The sequence below is a fragment of the Emys orbicularis genome, chromosome 12 (assembly GCF_028017835.1).
Source record: "Emys orbicularis isolate rEmyOrb1 chromosome 12, rEmyOrb1.hap1, whole genome shotgun sequence".
NCBI lineage: Eukaryota > Metazoa > Chordata > Testudines > Emydidae > Emys > Emys orbicularis.
In genome coordinates, this window is record NC_088694.1 from 50,291,450 (window position 1) to 50,318,338 (window position 26,889).

General features: G+C 48.9%; 3 gene segments (V, D, J or C); all 3 read right to left on the minus strand.

Annotated features, from left to right (window-relative positions):
• The window catches only part of LOC135886886 (immunoglobulin heavy constant gamma 2-like), a 131,428-nt gene that overhangs the window by 73,125 nt on the left and 31,414 nt on the right, over positions 1 to 26,889 (minus strand).
• Positions 1 to 26,889, minus strand: part of LOC135886769 (immunoglobulin epsilon heavy chain-like) — a 199,510-nt gene that overhangs the window by 25,480 nt on the left and 147,141 nt on the right.
• Positions 7,953 to 26,889, minus strand: part of LOC135886763 (Ig heavy chain C region, secreted form-like) — a 48,219-nt gene continuing 29,282 nt past the window's right edge. The window contains 9 exon segments of the C gene segment in view: positions 7,953 to 8,918; positions 9,243 to 9,412; positions 11,119 to 11,445; positions 12,179 to 12,478; positions 13,830 to 14,135; positions 19,587 to 19,901; positions 21,122 to 21,442; positions 21,752 to 22,078; positions 23,565 to 23,873. Of these exon segments, the coding sequence occupies positions 8,910 to 8,918; positions 9,243 to 9,412; positions 11,119 to 11,445; positions 12,179 to 12,478; positions 13,830 to 14,135; positions 19,587 to 19,901; positions 21,122 to 21,442; positions 21,752 to 22,078; positions 23,565 to 23,873 (2,384 nt within the window).

Sequence of the window (26,889 nt, forward strand, 5' to 3'; positions counted from 1 at the left end):
CACGCTGGAGCTTGAACTCAGCCCTGTGCCCCTCAATCCTCCACCCCCGTCCCATGGCAGGGACCGGATTTCCTTGTGCGTATGTGTGTGTGTGTGTGTTTGCAGGTCTGTAGTGTCCTGAGGGCTGGTCAACCTGGACTCTGTCAAGGGAGAAGAGTCTCTCATTTGCTCCATTGTTTAATGTGCAACTTACATGGGAATTGTGTGTTTGATCCAAAATAAAATGGATTAAAAAATTGGTTGCTGCATTTGAGGATGGTTTTGTGGGATTTAACCTATGAGAACGCTACTCACTGTATGTCCCAGTCCCCTGTTATCCATCCATCCATCCATTCCTCCCCACATCTAGCTATCTAGCTAATCTCCCTCTCTGTTAGGTGTCACTGTACTGTAGAAGCCAATATATTTTGAATGAGTTGAAAGTTGGGAGACCCGACTAATTGTCATAAATCCTTGGGCACTTGCCCCCGAGAACTTGGGTACCCCACCAATTGGATCACAGCCTGGCTAATTCTGCCTCTTTAAAGTCCCCATGTGCTCTGACCGCTGGTGGGGTGGCGGATTCTTTTATCTTTGTCCCGTGACCTCAGGATTTTCACTGAGCTGTTCTCAGCCAGTTCTGCAACTCACCCTCCCTAGGGGCACCCGTTCTGTGGGGCGGGGAAAGTTTGTCCAGTTTATAGAGATGGACATTTGCAAACACTGGTGCCTAAAGTCACACTCCTTGTTCCCCTGCGTGGAAGTGACCTGATCTCCAGAGGTGCTAATTACCTGTCAGTGCGAATGTTAGACTCTGGATACTCTGAAAATAGAATTTAGGGAGAAATCTGAGCTGTGTTGACGTCATTGTCAGCATCGTTCAACTGAGCCATCATTTCGCCTTGTTATTTATAAGCACCAGGGTGGGGAAGAGCTACTGATGCTAAAGGACAAGAACCAGTGGGTATGAGGGATAGCTCAGCGGTTTGAGCATTGGCCTGCTAAACCCAGGGTTGAGAATTCAATCCTTGAGGGGGCCACTTAGGGATCTGAGGTAAAATCAGTCCTTGGTCCTGCTAGTGAAGGGAGGGGGCTGGACTCGATGACCTTTCAAGGTCCCTTCCAGTTCTAGGAGATAGGATATTTCCATTAATTAATTAATTTTTTAGAAATGACCAGGAATAAACTGAGTCTGGAAAGGAGAAGAAGGTTTCTAACCATCAGAGGAGGGGGTTCAGGAACCATCTCCCCCTAGGAGGAGAGGGGGGCAAAAGTTTTAGGAACTTGCTTAATAAGTTTATGGCCCCAGAGGTCCCTTCCAGTCCTGTGTATCTCAAAGGGAATTCCCATGGAAATCCCATTGAACTAGCCCATAGAGTCCATTAAATGTCCAGTTTATTTCTTGATATTCCCCTGCCTAGACATGCCAAGTCCCGGGATTGCATTTGCCCTCTTAGCTACAGCAGCATTCTGCGAGCTGATGTTCAGTTGTTCATCTGCCATGAGCCTCTGAGTCATTCTCAGAGCAAATAGGTTAATTTCAGGGAAGGTTAAATTTACTCCCTGTTTCCCCTCGTATCACGCACTGAATGCCTTTGTGGTTAGGCCAAGAACCGTCCCCAAATTTAGCCTGTCTGAGAACATCTGTGTCCTGTTTATCAAAACAGCTGGCGGCAGATGTTTCCCCTTTGAGACATTCTGGGGTAGAAGACTGGCATGGCTAGGGGCAGATTTGATTTGTGAGGCTCAGAATGGAAAGGCCATAGATGACTAAGTTAAAAAATACAGCCATTGTGGACTTGGTGGTGAAAAACAAAGTGAAAAACATGCTGTAAATTATTCAAACCCTTGGCTCTGCACTAGCAGCTGTCATCCAAGTGTTGTTAATTTTCACAGACCCCCCCAAACCCCCACTGTGGGGTAGGTAACCATTATTATAACCATTGGGGAAACTGAGGCACTGGGTTCCCCAGCAATGATTCAGTAGTAAAGAAAGGAACAGAACCCAGGAGTCCTGACACCCAGTATCCCCACTCTAAGCCACTAGATGCTACTCCCCTCCTTGAGCTGGGAATAGAACCCAGGAGTCCTGACTTCCAGCCCCCTCTGCTCTAACTGACTAGACCCCCATCCTCTCCTAGAGCCAGGCATAGAACCCAGGAGTCCTGACTCCCAGGCCCCTCTGCTCTAACCCACCAGACCCCACTCTCCTCCTAGAGCCAAGGATAGAACCCAGGAGTCCTGGCTTCCAGCCCCCTCTGCTCTAACCCACCAGACCCCACTCTCCTCCTAGAGCTAAGGATAGAACCCAGGAGTCCTGACTCCCAGGCCCCTCTGCTCTAACCCACCAGACCCCACTCTCCTCCTAGAGCCAAGGATAGAACCCAGGAGTCCTGACTCCCAGGCCCCTCTGCTCTAACCCACCAGACCCCACTCTCCTCCTAGAGCCAAGGATAGAACCCAGGAGTCCTGGCTTCCAGCACCCTCTGCTCTAACCCACCAGACCCCACTCCCCAGCCTAGCCCATTTTCAAGAAATGGACAAACCATGCTCCACTCTATGATATCACCTTGGCTAATGAATTCCTATCTAAGCACTTGGGGTGGGATTTTTAAAGGTGTTTAAGAGTGTGATGTGCCCAAATCCTTTTGACTGACAATATAAGTTTTGCACCTATCTCACTTGGTCACCTGTTGGAAACCCCAGTTTTCATTTTAAACTAGACTCAGGTGGAGAAAGCCTTGCGGTCAGTCCTGCCCTGGGTGGAGATGGAGCAGAGAGGACGTAAGGGAGATTCTTGGAGTCTACTGAGGTTAGCTCTTGGGTGATATACTAAAGAACAACCTTGAGCTGGATGACTGGACTAGATGGGGGCTTTACAAACACTAGTTTCTGAGATTTTCCAGCAGACAAACCTAAGACCAAGTCGAGAGAAATGCAAAGGAAATAAAGACAGGGAGTGTCATATAAATTTAAGGAGCAGGGTCAACTTTTTCCACCTAGAGGATCTAAAGATGGACATCTTAATGCATATTAAAGCCTTCAAAGAAGTGGCTAGATTTTCAGAAGTTCTGCATAAACCCAGATCCTACTCTCTCCTTACTCCCAAAAGTCAATCCATTTGGCTTTAGAGGGGAAGATTTTCAATGGCAATGGAACATCGATGGGAGTTGGGCTTTGAAAATTACGATTTTTGCTGCCTAACATTAAGAAGCCATTTTTTAAAATTGGCCTTAGTGTTTTTAAGATTAGCTGATGATTTTCAGAAGGGACTGATGGTAACATTTTCAAAAATGCCTAAGGGCCAGATTTGGAAAAGTATTCGGTTGCCTAAAGATGCAGATAGGTGCCGAGTGGGATTTTACAGTGGAACATAGGATTGGAAGAGACTTCTATGGTCATCAAGTTTAGTCACCTGAAATCACAGGCAACCCCATCATATAATCCCATTCATAAATGTATCAAGCTCCATCTTAAAACTAGTTACGGTGTTCCCTCCCCTCCCCCCACTACTTCTGGTGGGAGGTGGTTCCCGAACCTCCATTTTTAGATGGTTCCCAAGCTTCTAATTTCCTCAACTTACTCATGGGAAATTTACCATTTGTTCTTGTGCTTTGACTTCAAGAGCTCTTTTCCCTCCTGGGTGTTTGCTTACCTGGTATACATATACAGAGCAGTCAAACCCCCATTCAGCCTGTGTTTTGCTAGGCTAAACGAGCCAAGCTCTTCCAGTCTCCTCTCTTAAAACAGGCCTTCCATTCCCCTAATCATCCTCGCAGCCCTTCTATGCATCTGTTCCAACCTGAATTCATCACAGCGTAGACAGTAGGAAAAACTTTCTAACTATAAGGGTAGTTAAGTTTTGGATTAGGCTCCCAAGGAAGGTTGTAGAATCCCTGTGTAGAGGGGTTCAGTTGGGGGTTGCCCCTTTCTGGGGCGGCTGAGAACCAGGCCGCCTCACTACTTAGGTCCAGTGAGTTGGGGAATTAGCCTGGTGAGGCAGGAAACAGTCAAGGGCTCAGGCACTCAGGCAGGGGCTGAGCAAAATAGTTCACTAATAAGCCCAGGCCCTGGGTCAGGGCGGGGAGCAAACAAACAGGAACAAAACCCAGGCTCCCGGTTCTGGCGTCTGGGGCGAGGGGGAGACTGCCACCCATGAGTGGGGTGGCAGGGGGGACACAGGCCCGCCCACTCCACTGCGTCCCAGCCCGGGGCCCTAACAGCGGCAGGCAGCCTGCTGCTGTGTCAGTGGGGATCCTGGCTGCAACACACTGACATCGGCTCTGGGTGTGCTGCAGCCAGACTAGGGTCGGCTGCCCCCGGGCTACTTCCTACCTCCCCCTTTAGCAGTACCTGCGTCTGGTCGGTGTCCTCCACGGAATCAAGCACCATGGGCTCCTCAGGGTTCTCGGCGAGCGGTAGGCTTGGCAGCTCCTCTGGGTCGCTTCCCTCCGGTAGGCTTAACAGCTTCTCCGGGGTCTGGTCGTCATCAGGCCTTGACTGGTATGGCCAGTCCTCGGGTCGGTCACAGGCTGCGGGAGTCTCCCCGGCAGGAGCTAAGCCCCCAGCGTCTGGCTTCTCCGGCGTCCAGGCAGCTTCTGAGCCCTGGGCTGTGGCTTTTATACTTCCTGTCCTGCGCTTTGACCTTTGGGGGGCGGGCACAGGCTCCAGTGGCTCCGCCCACTTTGGCATCTGGAGGGGCTTGTCCCTCTCTGGGGTGGCTGGGAGCCAGGCCGCCTCACTACACCCCATCATTGGATGTTCTTAAGAATGGGTTGGACAAACACCTGTTAGGGTTGGTCTAGGGTTACTTGGTCCTGCCTCAGCCCAGGGGGCTGGACTTGTGGCCTGTTGAGGTCCCTTCCAGCCTGACATTTCTATGATCTTTCTTGAACATGAATGACCAGAGTTGCACATGGTATTCCAGATGAGGTCTTCGTAGCGCCTCTTACAATGGCATTAATGCTTCCTTACCTCTACTGGAAATACCTCACCCGAAACATCCTACAAACACATTTGCCTTTCTTATGACCATGTCATATTGGCGGCTCATAGTCATCCAGTGATCAACTAATCCACTCAGGTCTTTCTTCTCCTCTGTCATTTCCAACTGAAGAGCCCTCAGTTTATAGCAGCAATTGTTGTTATTAACCCCTTAGTGAATGACTTTGCATTGTTTACTATTAAATTCCATCCATTGATGTTGCTCCTGTCCTCTAGGTCACTTGGGTCATTTTCAAAAGTGCCTAAGCAGGTTAATCACTTAACGCTCTGTGAAGTCAAAATCAGGGGGATTTAAGTTCTAAATAGTGAAGTTCCTTTTGAAAATGGGACTTAGGTGCTTTTGAAAATTTTGCCCAGAGAGGATCAGTGACTTGCCTAAAAGTCATACATAGAGTCTGCAGAACTGAACCTAGATCTTAACCAGACGACCAGCCCTCCTCTCAACTAGGTGACTTTTCTTCATCACTTTTTAGATAAAAATCAGAACCTTTGTTGATGTCTCTGTCACCATATCTCAGAGACACTAGCCTGAAGAAAAATTGCCAGAAAAACAAAAAGGAATTGGATTTTATGGAAAAAAAAGTTTTATTTAGAAGCCAAAGCATGATGGATGTTCAAGCTAGACAGCACAACTCAAAACAATAGGTGGTGAGTTGGCACAGAACATGTTACAGTGCAGATTAATGCAATACCATGTGACAGACTGGAATAAAACCAAGATGCAGTGTGATCCAATGGAATCTAGTGTGATATAATGTGATACAAGGTACTTTGATATAGTGAAACAGTGAAATACAACAGAACGTAGGGCAGCAGCACACAACTGGTAAAACAATACAAGGCATAGGAACGTAGGCCTAGAAGAGACTTCTCAGGTCATCAAGTTCAATCCCCTGCCGTTGGGAACAGCTCCATCATACAGTACTTATCATAAACAATGCAGTGCACTGCCCCACGACCCAGTGAAATGGCTAACCACAATGCAATGCTGTGCAATGGCTTGTTATCACTAGTGCTGGGTGAATTTTTTTCATTGAAAAATGCAGATTTGGGCTGACTGAAACGTAGCAAATTCATGTCATTTCTAGCAAATTGTTTAAACCAAAACAAAAACCTTAAAAAAACCCCAAATGTTGAATTTTTCATTTTGATATTTTTGAAATTAAATGTTTCAATTTTTTGTATTGAGATGACTGAGTTTCAGAATTTCCTTCAATTTTATTTTTAAAATGTCAAAAACATTTTAAAAAATGCCCCCCTGAAATTGGAACAAAATGTTTTATTTCAAGCTGAACAAATTATTTTGTTTCACCTGAAATGATATTTTTCAATTTTTGATTTGCCAGAAATTCTGAAAAATGTTGGTTTCAGGTCCACCCCAAATGATTTTTTTAAAAGAATTCAGAATGGCCAGTGACCCCCCAAATCAGCTATTCACACAGCTCCACTCACGAGACGAGTCAGTGCAACACAATGCCATGGAATGGCTCGCCACAGTGTGAACAAATGCAATACAAAGCAGGGACCTTCACACAGTCGCAGAACGTTCTAGAGTTCAAACTGGACTTTCTCTGCTTTGTGCTGATTGGCTGTTTGCTCCAACCCTCTCCTTTCCTCCCCCACCTACTCTTCACCTTGACTCCACATCACACCTGCCTCTCTTCTCCCCTGAACTGTCCCCCTCACCTCCCTTCCTTTCAACGTCCCTTCACTTGTCTTTCATTTAGCTGATCCCCTCCTAATTAAACCCACCTTAAAAAAATCGTGGTACTAATGTGCCATTTGCCACCATCATACGGTTCACTATGCTTGTGCGTTCTACCCCTTCCCCAGGGGTGGCTCCAGGCACCAGTGCCCCAAGCGCGTGCCTGGGGTGGCAAGCTGCGGGGGGGCGGCCTGCCAGTCGCTTTGAGGGCGGCAGTCAGGTTGCCCTCAGCGGCATGGCTGCGTGAGGTCCGCCGGTCCTGCGGTTTCGGCGACAATTCGGTGGTGGGGACGCCGAAAGTGCGGGACCAGTGGACCTCCTGCAGGCATGCTGCCGAAGGCTGCCTGACTGTCGTGCTTGGGGCGGCAAAAACCATAGAGCCGCCCCAGCCCTTCCCTCACCTTGCGTCTGTCTATTTAGACTATAAACTGTTTGAGGCAAGGAACGGCTGCTACTCTGTGTTTGTGGTCCTACAGAATACCATAATAAACATGATTAATAATAATAAATGTAAGACAAATAAATCTTCAGCAACTGAGATTTAGGTTAGATGTTAGGAAAAAACTTTCTAGCTACCATGGTAGTTGTATTCTGAAATAGGCTTCCAAGGGAGGTAGTGGTATCCCCGTCACTGGAGGTTTTTAAAAACAGGTTGGACAAACACCTGTCAGCAACAGTCTAGATTTACTTGGTCCTGCCTCAGCCCAGGGGGCTGGACTTGATGACGTCTCGAGGTCCCTTCCAAGCTTACATTTCTGTTTCTATAGCACTTGACAGCACAACACAGTGAAAATTGTTGCACCACCAGGCAATGCAACAGGATAGCATGCAAGAACACCGTGTAAAAGCAATGCAGTATGATGCAATAAGGCATGACGCCATACTACAATGCAGCACTGTGCAGTCCCAGGCAATGTGATGCAAATTCAGGCAAGCCAATGCAAAGCAAAGCAATGCAGGCTGATGCAATGCAACAGAAAATAATGCAGGTGCAAGGAAATCAATACAATGTTATAACATGTCATTTGTACAAGAAGCCCCAGGACCTCAGAATACATGGCAATTACAGTAGCATGGGATGTGGGGCATTAAAGATTGTGAGGGTAACTGGCATGGGGGAAACAGCTTACAATTTAGTCATGAGAGAGCTGGGTTTGGAGTTGGCCTCAGACTGGAAAGTGAAGAGTGGAGTTTAGCTACGTATGTATTGGAAGATGTATGTGTTAGGTTCTTGCCAGGTTGGGTTGTGATTTTGTTGGGGGAGTAGCCATGAACCTTCTGGGGATGGGTAGGGAATGCATTTGGATTGGAGTCTTCCAGCATTGGGTGGGAGAATTTATTGAGGAAGAGCATTAGTTTGGAGTCTTGACGGGTTGGGGCTTTGTTAGAAGAAACAGCATTGAGTTGGGTTCTTGTGGGGTTGGGTGGGGAACTTGAGGGGTCAATACCATTGGGTTAGGATCTTGTTGGGTTGAGTGGGGACCTCCTGGGGGGAATAGCATTAGGCTGGGTTCTTGTGGTGTGCAGTGGGGGATCTGCAGCATTAGGTTTGGCTCTCGGGGGCTTGGGTGGGGAAACAGAACGAGGATGAATTCTTGTGAGGTTGGATAGCCTGGAGTGGCTGTGGGCTGGCTTTTTCTGGACAGATTGTTGCAACTGGCTCCATCTCTGTCGTAGGACTGGGGGTATGTGTGTATTACCCTAGGAGGTACCAGGGCCCTTGGCAACCTTGAATGGAGTGGGGTTTGTTTCCCACCTTAGAAGCCCTGTGAAAGATGGGGGGTGTATTGTGTCCCCAACTGTGACCCCCTAAGACTTTCAGGAGGGGTAGTAGAGAATAAGATTTAGCAGCACAGAGGGGAGCTCAGGTAATTTGTTGAGGGGTTAGGGAGCGAATGTGGTGAGGTTGAGGGAAGGAACAGAGAACTATCAACAGAATCTTTTCGGGAGACGTCTTTACCCCCTTTCTCTCTCTTAGCTTGGAGTATGGATAGTTTTTGGCCTTCATAAAATGAGCGGGAACAGTGAAGGCCTTTCTTTGATGTTCTTTCTTCATATGTCTTTGGACGTAATGGGAGATCACCATGGCTAGATGAACTACCTCGTAGGTCAGGCCAGCCGCCATGGATAGACAGGGAAATGGAAGTGGGCAAAAGAACTGCAAGTAGAGGGACAGATTGGACCCCACCCCTTCTTCTTCACTGTGTGGAGAGAGTGGTACCTATTTCACCTGTGAAAACAGAGAGAGAGGGAGATATAAATAGATAGATAAATAGATAGAGGGGGTGTATGGGGATAGATAGATAGATAGATAGATAGATAGATAGATAGATAGATAGATAGATAGATAGATAGAGGGGGTGTACAGGGATAGATAGATAGATAGATAGATAGATAGATAGATAGATAGATAGATAGATAGATAGATAGATGGGGTGTGTGGGGATAGACAGAGAGACAGACATTGTAGGTGGGTGGATGGACTGGTAGCTCTTTCTCAGCCAGCCCAGGTTCACCCATTCTCTCCTGGTTCATGCCCAAGCCCCCTTTTCACCTTGATGAAGGTGACGAATCCGCTGTAGAAGAGTGTGACAAGGAAGAGGGCGATGAAGGTGGAGACTGTGGTCCACACGCATTGGGCATCGTCCAGCTCGCTGTAGTCATCCATGCTGTCATCTCGGATGCTGCAGGGGTTGATGCCCAGGACGGAGCAGTGCCAGGACTCTGCCAAAAGACAGGAGGTGCCAGGGTCATTGGGGGATGAGGAGGGACTCATTCAGTGCCACCTCTCCAAGGCAGGACAGCTACGCTAATGCTTCCATCAGGGCTCCAGTGTTAAGAGTCGCACAAGATGAGGGTCTCTCCCCTTCCCCATGGAGAGGTGACTCTGCAGACCCCAGACACCTCTGGGAATAGGGTGTATCCCCCTGGGAAGATGATTCCACAGCCTCAGAGATTTCCCCAGTTGGTTCTAGCAAATGTTCCCTGACCTCTGTTCATTATTCCACCCTCCCCCAACCTTACTCTCCTCTACTTATAAATCTCCCATCAAGGCAGTATACAAGACTTCACGGGTGAATGGTGGGATACCAGGTTAGATGGACCAATTGCCTGGTCTGATATAATAACTACTACCTATCTAGAGTCTAAATGAGTATATCTATCTATCTATCTATCTATCTATCTATCTATCTATCTATCTATCTATCTATCTATCTATCTATCTATCTATCTATCTATCTATCTATTCCCATAGATTCTATGACCAGAAGGGCCCATTATGATAATCTAACCTGACTTCCTGCATCACTCTTGTGTGTGAGTGCCTCACAACTTGTGTAAATTACACCCATTTTGCAGACTAGGAATTCAAGACACATGGAGAGTCGGGGCTTGTTTTTCAGACATGCCGAAGCCCCTGCAGCTTCTAATGGCTTTGAATGGAGCTGCAAACATCTGAAACCCAGTCCATAAATAACTTGCCCAATATCCCAAAGGCAACGCTGTGGCAGAGAGAGGAAAAGAACCCAGGAGTCCCGGCCCAATGACTTTACCACAAACAAATCCTTCTTCCCTTAGTTATCCCATTACTGTGGGATTTTCAAACTTTTCTAAGGTACTTGGATGTCCAATCCTCATAATGAATGGTAATTGGGTATCCATATATCTAAGGCACCTTTAAAAATCTGCTAAATAATAAGGGCCAGGGTCTTAAATATAATTAGGTGCTTAAAGAAATAGATTGATTTCAGTTGGAGTTAGCTGCCTAGGCACCTAGGCCCCAGGTCCTCAAAGGTCTTTGAAATCAGTGGGAGTTAGGCACTGAAATACCTTTGAAAATCTGGTCCTAAGAGAGTAGGCATAGATTTATAATAAGCATAGACTATATTTCCATTATAGGCAGTGGTGTCGTGGTAAAAACCGAAATGAGTAAGCTAACCTAACCTACACTCCATATTCCCCAAGTGAGAAGAGAGTAAACTCAGTTTACCTGGGTTTACCCCAGACTAGGCTATTGATTATAGGTGTGTATAGTGTAACTGACACAACATGGCCTCAGTTTGTGACAGGGACCTCTAGACATTTCAATACTAATACTAATACTAATAATAAATAATATAATAATAAATCCCTCTCCATCCTTTTGCATCATATTATCCAGATACTTGCAGGAGAAGAGGTAGGAGACCACAAATAAGAGCAAAATTTCCCATTGGTGTAGTTGGGTTATTGCTTTAATAGGCTTGTGAAATGTACACAAGGAAGGCAGGCGAATGATGTCTTCATCTGGGCTGAGTCAAAGGAAACACACATAGGGAATAAGCAGAGGCCAAATTGGAAGGAGTGGGAGACAGCCAACAGAGGAATCTTTAGGTTGAGGTGCAGAGTGGATTTTGGGGCACTAATGAAGCAGCTAAGATGTGTTTTACCAGTGTGGACATTGGCACTTCTTGCTATAATCCCTTCAGAGGAGAGGTGGGCGACTAGACAGCTGTAGGAAGTCCCCAGAATCCATTTGCTCCTGGACACCTCAAGCTTGCTGATCACTGAGCACTGCTGGCTGTTATGGTCACAGTTGTGGTGCCCATCATCGGCCGGGATGTCGACCTCAGTCTGGGCTGTCTTCTCTTGCCACCAGATGGAGATCTCGCTGGGGTAGAAGTCTTTGACGATGCAGTGAAGAGTGAGGTTTTGGTTGCTGCAGATTTCCTCTGAGGATGGGGACAGAAGGTAGATGGTTGGAGCCTTCAGGGAACCTGCAGAATTGGAGGAGTGTGGTGGGGAGAGAGAGCACAAGAACGGCATAATTGAATATAAAGTATCATGGGTCAACAAAGTCATTCAAGGTGGCTTTGATTCCAAGGCACTAAGAAAGTGCTTACCAGATAAGGTGGTCAATTCAAGGCTAATTTACCTTCCATTATTGGATGATAGCACTCCTTTTCTCTCCCCCTCCCCCATATCTATCTATCTATCTATCTATCTATCTATCTATCTATCTATCTATCTATCTATCTATCTATCTATCTATCTATCTATCTATCTATCTATCTATCTATCTAATATTGGCACCCATCACTGCAGTATCTGAGGCCTGGATGCACAAAGGAACGTAGGAATTGCAATGCTTAACCCTACAGTCTATCCCTATCTAGTTCCTTATCACCAACCCTAAACATACAGTCCATTCCTCAGCAGGTGAAGGGCTCTCCCTGACAGTACATCCCCATCTTCCATCCTCTAAAATTAACCCTAAAATTCACCCCAGCTGCAAACTTATGCCTAACCCTAAAATCTATTCCTAGCTAGTGCCCTAACTTTTACCCTAACCCTAACCCTACAGTCCATCCCAGCTAATTGAACGTTCCCATGGGCTAGTCTCCTGTGTGACTTTGGATAGCTCCAGTGAATCCAGGGTCCTTCTGGGATGCCATTCTCTGACCCCAGTAGTCAGAGGAAGGACAGAGGACCTTTCCCCTAAGACCTCACCATTCTTTGGGCTGATGCCCAGCACATTCTCCGCCAGGTCACTCTTGATCTGGCATCTGACGGTCTCGGTGGAGTTCCATTCACTCAGGTTGACCTTCAGCCAACTTTGCAGCCAGGTGCTGCCGCTGAGTTGCTCCATCCTCACGGCTCCCAGGTCCGCCAGCTCACCGTCCATTGTCCAGTTGATGCTGGCATTGGCCAGGGAGGTCTGGCACATCACAGAAGCCGACTTGTTCATGAAAAGCTCTTTCAAAGATGGGGGCTGTATGTAGGCAGACGGCAATGCTGGCTCCCGGCAGCCTGTAGAGCCAACCATCAAGGACGTGGTCACACATAATGCTACCTGCCCAGTCAGTGGGGGATTTTCGGATTATGGGTCCTTAAAGTGTAGAGCCTAGGGCATGTTTTTCTGAGCTGCTCAGCTTCTACTGGGCTTCCGTGTCACACATTCATAGATTCATAGATCTCAGGCCAGAAGGGACCATTGCGATCATCTAGTCTGACCTCTGGCATAACACAGGCCAGAGAGCTGCCCTGAGTTACTTACTGCATGAACTAGAGTAGATCGTTTAGAAAAACATCCTGTTTTGATCTAAAAATTGCCAGTCTTGCCAGTCATGGAGCATCCATAGCCTATGGTAACTTTTTCCAATGGTTAATTACCCACAATGTGTACCTTATTTCCAGTCTGAATTTGTCTAGCTTCAACTTCCAGCCATTTTGATTTTGTTATACCTTTGTCTACTAAATTTAGAGCACTCTATTAGCAATTTTTTCCATATATAGCTATTTATAAACTGTGATTAAGTCACCCATTAATAGGGCCCTACAAAATTCATGGCCATGAAAAATACTTCACAGACCATGAAATCTGGTCTCCCCTGTGAAATCTGGTCTTTTGTGTACTTTTACCTATACTATACTATAGGGTAAAAGTATACAAAAGTACATAGGGTTTCTCAAACTGAGGAGCCTGACCCAAAAGGGACTGCAAAGCTATTGTAGGGGAGTTGAGATAGTGCCACTCTTACTTGTGCACTGCCTCCAGAGCTGGGCATCTGGACAGCTGCTTTCTAGCTGCCCAGGTCTGAAGGCAGGGCAGAAGCAATACTGCGAACTCCTCTTGGGCCGGGAGCCCGAGTTTAAGAAATGCTCACTTAAGGGCTTTACATGTTTATATTTTGCTATATTTAAATACATATTCATCCTTTGTTACAACAGCATTAAATTTAAGATTTAAATATTTGAAACCATGAAATTTAAGATTTTAAAAATTCGATGACCATGAAATTTACAAAAATGGACTGTGAATTTGGTAGGGCCCTACCCATTAACCTTCTCTTTGTCAAGATAAATAGAATAAACATCACTAATTCTTTAATCATTCTTGTGGTCTTCTCTGAAACTGAGAACTGAGGGCTGATCATTGAGAATTGACTTTCAATATCCAACAACTAATAGGGGCAGCCTTCATGAACATGAGTTTGGGCATTGTTGAGAAGGGGACAATGACAGGAAGCTGTGGCCAGAGAAAAGATACCCAAGAAGGAGGAAGAGATTTTGGACACACAACTTCCATAAATGTCACCTAAATGCCCTAGGAAGCGAGGAATATCTCAGCCTGTGGAGCTAAGTCCTGCTCAGTGCTTACCAGTAGAGTGCAGCGCCTTCTCCAGGGTCGTATTAGTGGAGTTATGAGTCACAGTGCAGGTGTAGGTCTTCCTCGTGCTCCATTCAGCCGCCCTGAGCACCAACTGACAGCTCTGCTGGAACCTGCCATCGCCCAGGGCCGTCGGAGAGGAGGGAGAGCTGCAGTTGAGGTGCTGCTTGTTGACAGTCCATTCCATGTCTAGGTGCTTTGGGTAGAAGCCGGTGGCAAAGCAGGTCAGATTCTCATGCCCACCTAAGTCTGGTGTGTGGAAGACTGTGACTGTTGGGGGAGATGGCTCCAGGAAATCTGAAACAAAGGGTTGGCTTTTTGTTGCAATTTAATTCATGCAGAAGGATGGGGGGAGGATGCTGAAGGTGTTTGGGGAAGCTAGGAGGCTGAAGAGAAGGTGAGCTCTAATTACACCTAGAAATGTGGGTGTTGTGTTGAAGGAAAAGGCAAGGATGGTGAAGGATTTAGCTTCAGTGGAAATATCTAACCCCCAAGCTTTTCAGATGCAAACTCTGAAAGTGCAGACCATGCCGCCCTATGGCTCCGGGGGATTATCATAATGATGTGGTGATACTTAGGTTGCAATGCAAATACTCCATAGTGACACCGAATTGCATGATGTCATGTTGTAATGACAAATGCTGAGTCATGACACAATGGTATGATGCTATGATGCAACGCAAACCATGGGCGGTGGCAAGAGAACTGTCTCATGTCATGCTTCAATGCAGATGTGGCTATGCAACTAGGTCATGTCAAGGTGTGATGCAAACACTATGTCATGAAAGAACTGCATGGAGTTGAGCTGCTGTGCCAACACACATAAATAAACTGTGACACAATTTTTCCATCATATTGTATCAAGGGGCAGTGCAAATGCTGAATCATGGTGCATTCATGCCATGCTGAGATGTAGTACAAACACTGTTCCATGATACAACTGCATCATGTTGAGATGCAGCATCAGGGCATCCTGGGGCATCTTTATTTTGTCACAGCCAGATGTCAACATTTCACAACACGGCATCAAGACGACAAGTCATGGCATCATGAATAACCACGGTCATGACAGAACACTGTCAGGTTACAGCAAAACATTAACAAGAGTATAATCCTAGCAGGCCAAAATATCAGCATCTCATGACAAGACATCATACAACAAAGAAAAATCAGCATATCACTATAGTGCAGTATACAATAAACCACCGGAAATCACCACCAAGTCGTGATGAGATACCATCCCATGATGACAAGACATCACAACTTATGTCTATGTATCGCCACATAATGAAAAAATAGCACTGTCGTGACAAAATATCATGATGTGACAAAGTAAGATCTAGGTGTGACATAATAACCTCACGTCATGACAACGTATGTCCTGATAGTGTGTCACGTTTCCATGCAGCATAAAGCAGGTCATGCCGGTGTGCAATTACTCTGTGCCTTAAAGCCACCATGTCGCAACACAGCTACGTCACATAGCAACACCACAGTGCAGGGGTGTGAAGCTAGACATCACCATACCATGATGAGATATCACTAGTTCACAATACCCTCCACAGTATCATCAGACTGAGATGAAAAGTCATTACTGAATTGTTCCTTCTAGTTGATTTCCCCGGGGGGGGGGCCATCCAGTCCTAGTTTTAAAAATCCTGAGAAATGGGTTCTCCCTTCCCTTAGGGAAAATGGTTCCACAGACTTACAGAGCTCACCACCTCTTCCCACTGCTAGGGAATTCTTTCTGGCATCTAGACTCACCTAACACAGTTCTGCTGGTGTAGTGCATAGATGGCAAGGACTCATGCCCTACCATGCAGGTATATACAGCCCCACTTTCCCACTGAGACACTGGGATTTTCAGGTAGCTTTGGGCAGAGAAGGTGGAATTCCTCTCTTCAGCCACTGGCGGCAGAGTAATGTATCCAGAGGGCTCAATGGTGTAGTTGTCCCTTTTCCATTTGATGAGCAATTCGGATGGGAAGAAACCAGAGACCTCACAGGTGAGCCACACCTCAGCGTTGGGACTGGGTCGTGCTGGCGATGGGAGAACGAGGGATACCGAAGGAGCCTTGGCTTTGCTGGCACCTGTATGGAGGGGAAGTGCAATGTGAGTTCATCAAGAGGGACTTGAAACCCTGCAGTCAATGGAGTTGGGGAATTGGATATGGAGCCTCTCCTCTCTAGGCGGCTCTGACCCAGCCCCAGGGCAGGGGATTGGCTGGCTTAAGGGGTGGGGAATGGGACATGGGGTCTTTCCCCTCTTGGGGGTCCCATCTCTGATCCAGATCCAAGTAGGGGACATTAGATGGCTTATTTGCCAGCTCTGTACTAGGGAGTGCTGTGCTACAGGATTTGGGGTGTTGGACTCTCTCTCTCTATCCTTTCCTATTGGTTGTCATCTACCTATCTATTCTTCCTCTTCTCTAACTATTTATCCCCATAAACATCCATCCATCCATCCATCCATCCATGCAATGCCCCATCCCTCCCTTCATCCATCCCTCCCTTCATCCATCCATCCATCCATCCATCCATCCATCCATCCATCCATCCATCCATCCATCCATCCATCCATCATATGACTGCATCTCTCTCTCTCTGGGCCTTACAGTACCAGACCCCTTCCTGTGGGTTGCTGTATTTCAGTAAGGAGTGGGAGGGGTCCCTGTCCCTACCCCCTATAAAGCATTAGGGCAAATTCACTGATTATTGTTTGAGTCCCTTCTCCTTCTCTCACCCCTGGGCTTCCAGATGGTCTCCTCCATGTCCTGAAACAGCGAGCAGGGATGGGTCACTCTACAGAGGATGCTGCTCCTGGAGTCCCAGACTCCCCTGGGGATGGCCAGGTGGCTCAGGAGACTCTGGGTCTGGTTGCTGTGTTTTTTGGCTTCTCCCAGGGTGGCATTGGAAGTCCAGTTGGCACCGTTCAGCTCCCAGGTGAGTCTTGCTTGGCCCAGCTCATAGCCCACTGCCAGGCAAGTCAGGAGGGCTTCACCTCGAGTGAGCAAGTCTTCCAGGGATGGCTTGAGGAGGTACAGGCTGGGCAAGGGGATGCTCCCCTGACAGGCTGGAGTGGAGAAGAAAGGTAGATGTGTCCTTCACATGGTGTGGTGGTGGGGAGAGGCTGCAGGGAGGGAAGGGATGGGGGAGAGGTTGAGGGAGCTGCTTGGGGTAGGGTGAGGGGTGCAGAGCAGAAGCAGGGTGGGGTCGGGGGAACAGGGATGCCAGGGGGAGCAGTGAGGGTTTGGGGAGCAGGGAGGAGTAGACCAGGCCAGATCCAGATGGGGTAGAGGGTGCAAAGTGGGAAGGGATGGGGGGATCAGGGTGGAGAGCAGAGGGGGCTGCAGAAGGTGAGGGGGTGGGGGAGCAAGAAGGGGAGATGGGATCAGGGAGTGGAGGGGGAGTAGGTAGGGGGAAGGGGAGGGGCCAAGGGAGCATTAGGGGAGCTGACTCACCTGCACACTTGCTGCTAGTGCTGAGCTGGGTGCTACCGGTCCCAGGGTGGGTCACATGGCAGCTGTACTCTCCCAGCGTGTCCCACTCTGCCTGGGACATGGTCAGGTTGCTGGAGGAGCTGAATCTTCCATCTTTCCCCTGGAGGAGTCTGACCTGAGTGCCCTCTCTCTCCTTCCCACCCGCCTGCCAGGTCAGCTGCAGGTCCCGGGGGTAGTAGCCACTGGCAGAACAGAGCAAGGTGACAGTGTCACTTGCTCCTGGGCTCGGGCAGGTGGGCAGGATGTGGAGTGTCACTGTGGGGGCACTGGGGAGCATCCAGTCTGCTGGGAGAAACAGAGTCATAGTGGGTGCTGACAGAAACCCTCCAGAATGATCCATCTGTCTATCTGTCCATCTGTCTAGCTGTCTATCCCCATACAGCTCATCCATCCATCCATCCATCCATCCAATGATCCCCATCCCCTTTTACTCCAGAAAATATAAGAATTGCCATGCTGGAACAAACCCATTAGCCTGTTTAGTTTGGTATCCTAGCCTCGCTGCCATACCGTGTAAGACTCTGTGGATATGTAGCTCAACATCCCATATCCCATCCATGATTGGTCCATCCATTCCTGTATCCTCTCTCCCTGATGCTCTGAATCAGCCAACTGGCACATTTAGGCCTTTATCACATTGCCAGGAAAATAAATATTGCTGTTACAGTAGATCATTCTATAGTTCACCTTTGCTGATGGTCTTCTTGGTCACCTTTTCCCCTGTCTCTTTATGCTCCACCTCACAAGTGTAATTTGCCTCTTCTTCCCATTTGTCCATAGTTGTTTCAAAGTGGTGGCTGGCTCTGTATGTACCATCCTCCATCCTTCGCTCGCTTGCAAGGTGTGGTTTTCCTTGCCATTTGATCGTCACTCCTTTGGGCCTGTAGTCATACGCAATACACTTCAATGTTACAATTTTCTTCTCCAGGTCTATGGACTGCAGGAGTTCAACTGTGGGTGGTTGTGGATTGATTGGGGCTGCAAAGAAACCAGAGATTAATCTGATAGCAGCCAGGCTGATCAAAAGGGAAAATAAAGTAGATATGTATAGACAAGTTAGGAAAGGGCTGACTCACCTGCGTGAAGTGATAACAATCCCTCAGGAGGGTTAGCGAAATAAAAGAAGGGGTAGTCTTCATGAGGCAACATGCAGGAGCATCAAAGAAGGTGGGCAAGAAAGAACCTCATGTAGGTTCCTAGAGTGGCACAGTCACCAACAAATCCAAAATGTGCAATGGGTGTGTGGAGCTACCAAGTTGAATGGAAGCATCTCCATTCAGTTATGTGGGGTGTTTGGAGTTGTTGCCTTTGAAGTGCAGCCTAGAGGCTGATGTCTGCTCTATCGAACATTGTATGAAGGATATGCTTGGTGGCGCTCATGAGATTAGCATTGTAAAGTAGATGCTGTTGGAGTTGGGATTCCACATTCATACGGATGCCCACGCCCCACTGTGGGGCAATGGAGCTGAGGGTTTTCTTTCCTGTGCTTGCATGCATTCATCGGCTTCTGAATCCGATACAGAATCTGCCCCACCCCAGCTCACGTTTCCCTTGAGAACAGATTTTAATTGGGTGCCTGTCATGGCTGCAGATCCATGAAGGCATTTCCAATGTGCCGACAACAAATTTGAGGAATAAGAAGGGACCATAAGGATAAAATTGTGAATCTTCCACCATGAGAATCCATGTCTAAGTGTGAAGCAAACAACTCCCAGGGGGATCAATGGTTAAGAAGGAAAGAAATTTTTCAGCAAACCACCTCCCAGTCAAGAAAGACCTCTATGAACTTTCCCCAAGAGCAAGAGTGTCCATCCCAATGTCTTGGCCAAAGCACAGCCCAATGAGATTACATTCTGCACCCTCCCTTAAATAACCTCTTGCAATTAGGACAGTTTTCCTTCACTTCCTTTAGTGGTGATGGGGTCTGTGAGGCTGTGGAATCATCTACTCAAGGGGTGGGTTGGGATCCCCATTGCTTGGGACATTTCAGACTGGATAATGCCTTGGGGGGAAAGAGAAATTTCCTGCACTGGAGTGGAGGGTACGTTCCCCACCCAGCTCAGGTTGCAATAAATCATGCAGTTCTTGGTTTCATCAAATATGGCATCATAATGGAGATAGAAATCCTTCATTGCCACCCCTCCCACTAGGGCTCACATGGAGTCATGCAGTTGTTCATGCAGTTGGCTGGGATAAGAAAGTGTGTGGACATCCCCAAATTAACACCTGCCTCTGAGAATCCACTTACCGAGGGACACCTTTTCCACAACACTCTTGGGCTCTTCCATGGCCGGGTGATGCACCACGCAGGTGTAATTTACTGCTCCTCCACTTTTGTCAACCTTCAGGACGCTGTAGGCAGAGAAAGTGCCACTTCCTGACACAGGGCCATTGTTGTAACTGGACTTGAGTTCTGGGGAATTGTTCTTCAACCATGAGATGCTGATCTCTTCAGGGTAAAAGCCACTAGCTTCGCAGATGAGAGTCAAGGAGACTCTGTTCCCGGAGGTGTCTTCGTGGTAGGCTCGGGAGACGGTGACCGAGGGCTCCTTCTTCCAGATGCCTAAATGAAAAAGAAGAGGGGCAAGAGAAGAAGAAGACTTGGTTTGAATGTCTAAGTTAAGGACCTAGATCCAGCAGCTATCACTGTGTGAAGGGGCCAGGGAGGGCAGTTGTTCAGGGTATGTGTGCAGCTAGACCAGGCAAAATAAAAACCCAACCATTGAGCATCATCTCCCTTGAAACTCAAAGAGCCTGGACCTTCACTCAAAGATTCAAATGAAGTCCCCTCACCCTTAAATGGCAACAACTTAACATCATCATCTTCATCTTTGTCTTCATCACCATCATCATATACATCTTCTTCACCTCCATTGTCTTCATAATCACTTCCTTCCTCTTTATCTTCATCTTCTCCACCATTATAACGTTCTGTTTCTTTTTCTCCTTCAGCATCTTCATTTCTTTCTTCATTGTCATTGACATCATCTTCATCTCAGTCTTCATCCTCCTCCTGATCTTTATCCTCAGCTTGGTTTTACAGTAATGCAGATGGACACGGGGCTTTGAGCTATTCCTGCATCCCAATCCTGAACCCTCACCCCAGACCTTGAATCACACTATCTCCTCTTCACCCCAAGTCTCCACCATGCATCATCATGACATTGGGTCACCAACCCATTTTCTCACTCAGATGGAGCCTCTTTCCTCCTTCAAACGCTCACAGCAAAATTCAGCACAAATGAGATTTTCAAAGGCTGGCTAAGGGATTTGGAGACCTTGGGTATTTCAATGGGATTTGGGCACCTAATTCCACTGGAGACTCTTAGAGATTCTCACCAGAAATATCCCTGAAAGGCCAGATGGTGGGCGACAAGCACCAGCCTGATTTCCAGAGGTAAGAAGTACATATGCACATCAGATCAGAGTCACAAAGAGGACACTAAGTTCCTAACAAGCCACATCCCCGGATCCCAGGGAGCTGAGGGAGTGAAATTCTTGGAGGAGCTGGCATTCAGTAATAAGAAGACAGTGAGTACTGGGAAAACCTCTCAACTGGATATTAATGGTGATCCCCTGAATGAGAGATTAACAGGGGAAATACTAATTACACCTGCAATACACCCCTGTGCTGAGGGCCTAGGCTCTGCTAAAGTCCTACTTGTGGGGTTTAACTGGGACTTAAAGGCTGCCTAGGACTTGTGCGGGGTGAGTTTCACCTTCTAATCCCAATTAACAGTGACTGGAGTTTGCCTTTCCCTTTGAGATGCCAAGGCTACTCACCTGTGTTGCTCATGGTTATGTCCTGGGTTAGTTCTCCAGAACAGGGTGTGGTCACTTTGCAGGTAAATTTGGTGCCTTGTCCCCATTGTGCCAACGACACAGGGTGAGAACTGACAAGGCTGGTGGTCCCGTTGCTGTTCTTCTTGGGGGGTTCTGTCTTCACCGCAGAGCTGACTTGCCCATCCACTTTCCATGTGATTTTTCTGGCTGCTAAATCATAACCCAAAACTAGACAGGTAACATGACCAGAATTTTTGATGACGTCTTCATAGGAGGGTTTGGTTAAGTAGATGGTTGGGTCAACTGAGCTTCTGAGGCAGGCTGAGAAATGCAAAGAGATGTCATTGACCAGTACAAATAATGTGGAAAGGAAGAAAAAGACTATCGAAATCTAATCTAATCTAATCTATCCACCCACCTCCATCAGAACACTTATAGTATTCGTCCCATCCATCCAGCCATTGTATCTCTTTCTCTTCCCATCCACCTACAGTACCAGTTTCTCTATGGTACTCCTATATTTCCCATCACACTGGTGTCTAGGTGCAGTCCCACCTACCCGTAGGCAGGGCTGGTTTCTGAGTAACTCTCCACCCCACCTCCCTGCCATGCACAGGCGTAGCCCCTCACCCAAGCACTTGCTGGTGTTGTGCATGGAGAGCTCTGTTCTCACTGCTAGGTGGGTCACTTGACAGGTGTAGACGTCCCCCTTCTCCCAGCTCTGCTTGGTGATGTTCATGCGGCTCTGCCCCATGTAGAAGCCGTCTGTGCCCATTGCAGAGGAAAAGGCCGGGATGGGGGGGCTGCTCTCCTTTCCATTCACCAGCCATTTCACGTCGGCTTTGTCAGGTTTGAAGCTCAAGAGGAGGCAAACCAGCTCCAGCTGGCTCTCTGTGGAGCTGTCCTCGCAGGTGGGGGCCAGGAGGTGAACCTGGGGTGGCGTTGTCGACCCACACCCTGAGAGCAGAGAGAGGGGAAAACACAGTCCAGTGCCACTGTCTGTAGATCCCCAGTCCCCTTCTAGAAAGAGTGCTAACTCTACAGTCCTCCCAGCACTAGGAAAAGCCCCTCCTTGTTGCGGTATGTTTACATTGAGTACTTTATTCAGCCTCTAGGGCTGAGATTTTTCACAGCCATGTAAGGGATTAAAACAAATGGGAACAGGGCCCTTAAATCATCTAGGCAAATATTAAATGCCTCCGTGTATTGTTTCTGCACATGCTGCATGGAGTGTGTTCTCCCTGGTAATCAGCAGGGACAAAGCTGGAACTTGAGCTGTGTTTGTTTATTTGAACTTGTTTTCTTCAATTAATGTCCCCTATTTAAGGGGGACCGTGGTGCTGTATAGCATGACATGGCGTCAGAAGCAAACCTGGGAGAGGACTGACTGTGTCTCACCACGGATAAAGGGTCAAATCCTCAGCTGATGTAAGTCAGCACAGTGCCACTGATTTCAGTGGAGATCAGATGATTTACACCCGTTGAAGTTCTGACCCGAGAATGCCTAGATTTGCTGCTGTGGGGTTGTATCCATTTCAAAAGATGCCCAAGAACAGCCGGAGTGCAAGAAACACACACAGCTCCACGACAAAGCGGTGTAACCGAGTACTAGGTTGTAAGCGGGTATAGCCCCTTTAAGGCCAGTGGTTGCTGGGAATTGTAGTTTCACGGGACGGCTTGCTGCAGTCTATATAAGGGAAAGCTTCTGGCTCAATGTTCAGGAAAACGCCTGAGGGGAAAATCTCTAGATGTGGACCAGGCAGGAGGCCTAGGAAACATGCAGGAAAGGTGACCTAGTGGGAAAGGGGGGGGTGTTCCCCATCCAGCTGGCTGAATGCTGGAGGAGCCCCTGGTGGCTGGGACCCTGTGCTCTGAGTTGCACTGGTTTTGCTTTGAGGCTTTGGACTGACGTGGCGAATGGGCTTTGTTCTACCTCCCCCAGTGGGAGGAGGTTGGGTTTGGGTGAGGGGGAGGGGGAGGGGGAGGGAGTTAGGCAGTGAGCCGAAGTTTTCTCCTGTACAGAAGGGTCAGCATGGGGCTTAGGTGCCATTTCAGCCCAGCTGCGAGTCTAAGATTTCCCAAGGTGCCTAAGGGATTTGCATGCCAAGTTTCCTTGGGAACCGGGTGCATAAATCCTTTAGGCAGGGCTGAAAACTCTCCCCCTTAGTGGAACATAGGTCTCTGCCCAGGGGTGCCTTTCACCCAAAGGTTTTCCTCGTTCAGGGGTCCATGGAGGGGGTGCTGGGGGCAGGAGTTCTAGAGTGACAAAGCACCAGGGCTCAGCGTGTTTCAACACTGGGCCAAACTTTCCCCAGTCGTTCAGGGTGAGATTTTTCCAGAGGCACCTACAGGATGTGGATTAAGATTAACTGGCTCCCAGACCCTCTAGGCGCTTTGAAAATCTCAGCCTGGCTGTCCCGTCCTCCCCCACCGCATGTCTTACATTCCTGAGGGAACTTCTTCGACACTGTCTTTCTTGTGCCTTGATGCGTCACATCGCACTGGTAGGTGTCGCCCTGCCGGGACCTGTCAGGGAGGATCAGCAGGCTGCTCCGGGTGTGGAACCCACCACTCATCGTCAGCTCTGGGAAATCCTTGACCCCCTGGGTCACTTTGCCAGAATTCCACTTGATTTCCACTGGTGATGGGAAATAGCCAGTTACGAGGCAGGCCAAGCTTGTGTCCGGGGGAGCACTGCCAGTCTGGGTGCAGCAGGGAACCAGGGGGAAGACGGAGGGGGTGGTGGATTTTGCTGGAAAAATAAAGAGAATATAAGAGAAACCATCAAAAGGGGGAAAATCTGAAAACCATGTCACTGATCAACCTACATCCGTCTATCCACCTCCTTCCATGGCCCGGTGGCTGTATGGCCCAGTGGTCAATTCACTGGAAAAGGAGTCAGGACTCAGGTTCTATTCCCAGCTGCTGTGGGACTTTGGGCCTGTCACAGACCTTCTCTCTGCCTTTAACTTTCCATTGTGCAGGTGTGTCCTAGCGATGGGCGAAAAACACGAGAAATGGGATTCTGACCTCGGCTCTTCCAGTGTAAACCTGGAGCAACTCCGGTGGAATAGCTCTGGGTTTGTGCGAGTGATGCTGAGAGGAGACTCTGGTCCTTTACAAGGCACAAATATTCCCCAAGCACCTCACAACCTGAGTCCAGCCCTCCTCAGCTCTCCAGTGTGAAGTGAGCATCATTACCCTCATTGAACACATGGGGAAACTGAGGCATGGAGTGATGACGTGGCTTCCCCAAGGTGACAGAGGGAGTCTGTGGTAGATCTGGGAATTGAAGCCAGTTCCCTCAGTCCCTTCCTCTATTTGATGACTAGGGCCCTACCAAATTCATGCTCCATTTTGGTCAATTTAATGGACATAGGATTTTTAAAATCATAAATGTCATGATTTCAGCTATTTAAATCTAAAATTTCACGGTATTGTAATTGTAGGGGTCTTGACTCAAAAAGGAGTTGGGGGGGCATGTCACAAGGTTATTGTAGGGGGAGTTGTGGTACTGCACTCTTACTTCTGTGCAGTTGCTGGCGGTGGCGCTGCCTTCAGAGCTGGGCAGCTGGAGACCAGTTGGCTGTTGCCGGGATCCCAGCTCTGAAGGCAGCACTGCTGCCAGCAGCAGCACAGAAGTAAGGATGGTGTGGCATGGTATTGCCACCCTTACTTCTGTGCTGCTGCTGCTGGGGTGCTGCCTTCAGAGCTGTGCACCTGGTCAACCGTCGCTGCTCTCCGGCCGCACAGCTCTGAAGGGTGGCAATACCACACCCGGACCCGCCGACAGCAATTCCAGGCCCCAGGGCAGAACAGTCAATGGGCCCCTAGAAAGAGATGGCTGAGATTTACACCACGCACGCACAAGCTGCGCCCACACGGACGCGGTCCGGCGCGTTCTTCCTGCATGGCCAGGGCTTCCACACGCCTGTCCGGCTGACTTCGCTGCCGCTGGTACCACCCCGCATGCGCCTAGGAGCCCTGCGGCCTGCCCGGGTGATTTAAAAGGGCCTGGGGCGGGGGCGACGGGGACCTGCATATGAAAGTTCAGTTAATAAAGCAAAAGTGATAGTTCCTCACCACCAGTCTACATGGGCTGCAGGGAGCCATTTGGGGAGGTATTTTAAGAGGGCAAGTGAGGGGCATGGAGCAGGAAAACTCCCCAGCAGTAGGGGTAGGCAGGTGACTAGCAGCTAGTGGCTGGGGGGAGCTGCACTGAGCAGTTGTGGGGGGCAGCAGCTAGGGGTGGGTAACCTGGGGCTGGGCAGTCTCCATTTGCAGCTGTTTCTCCTTCCTGGGCCATCCCATGCCTTGTTGCTGGCAGAGAACAGGCAGCCGCACCTCAGGGCTCTGAGCTGCACCCACTAACCCCCTTCCCACTTGGGGAATGACTCAGGGTAACAGTTTCCCACCTGACAAAGGACACTTTGAGGCAAGTCAAACTCATGGGAAAATATCCCAAATCTGAGGAGATTTTAAATTGACATTGATGAATTAGAGAGAAAATGGGGCAAAATCTGAGGCGGAGATGAGAGAAAGGGTCACTAATGTGAGAGAAAAGGGGAAACCTGCCTGGATTTTATACCTGTCAGTGACAGTCAGGGAGAAATGGGGGAGAATTTTCTCCCTCTTGGAGAGAGAAGTGGCCAAATCAGAGGGGATTTCATCAGCCCCCTTCCCCCTAGCACCAGCTCGGCTGCCCCTGGGGGTCCCTGGCTGCACAGAGATAGTTCAACCCCCCCCATTTCACACCATCTTTCCCCTCCCCCCATCCCTGTCTGACCCCTCCCTCCCAGACACACAAAGGGGATCCCCCCGGGCCCCGCCCACTCTCTGTCGCCGCCCGAGCCCCCAGTGCTGACCCGGGGCAGATCCTGCCCGAGCCAGAGGCAGCGTTAGGGCAGCGGCTCCATCACTGTCCAGGCCCCGCCCAGGCGCGTTCCCCGCCCAGGCGCGATCCCCAGGGGCTGCAAGTCCTACAGCTCCCGGGGCCTATGTGCAACGCCTCTTTCCTGCCTGCCCAGCGCTGGCCCCGGGTCTCTCCGGCACCTGGTGCCTGCGGCTCTGGGCCGGGGGCGGCAGAGCCTGGGGCTGGGTCCAGCCGGAGAAAGTCCCCCCGGGCTGGGCACACAAAGACTGTTCAGTCTGGGCTCCCAGCTCCCCTTGGAGTTCACAGAGCTCTGCCCCGTGTCTCTGTTCATTGTTTTTCCTGCTTCCTTCCTTCCTGCCAGTAGTCTCCCCCCGGACCTCCTCGCTGCTCCCTCCAGCCCCTTCCTGGCTCCTTCGGCGCTGACCTGAGCCGGGGCTCCCAACCGCTGCTACTGCAACAGCGGCCGGGGTCCCCGGGCCCTTTTAAATTGTCTGGGCCCCTTGGCAATTGCCCCCTTTGCCTCCCCTGTCGGCAGGCCTGGTCACAACCCCCTAAAATAACCTTGTGATCCCCCTGCAACTACCTTTTGGGCCAGGACCCCCAATTTGAGAAACACTGGTCTCCCCTGTGAAGTCTGTATAATACAGGGTAAAAGCACACAAAAGACCAGATTTCATGGGGGGAGACCAGATGTCAGGGTCCGTGACATGGTTTTCATGGTCGCGAATTTGGTAGGGCCCTATTGATGACAAGACTTTTAGTTAAAGCTAGGGAAGAGCCCTCCATGAGTCATGGATGGATGAGACAACTCAACACGCACTTTCTCCTCCGGTCCCTGCCCTTCTGTGCACACAGATCTTTCAAACCATACACCTCGGCATCTGGGCTCTTCAAT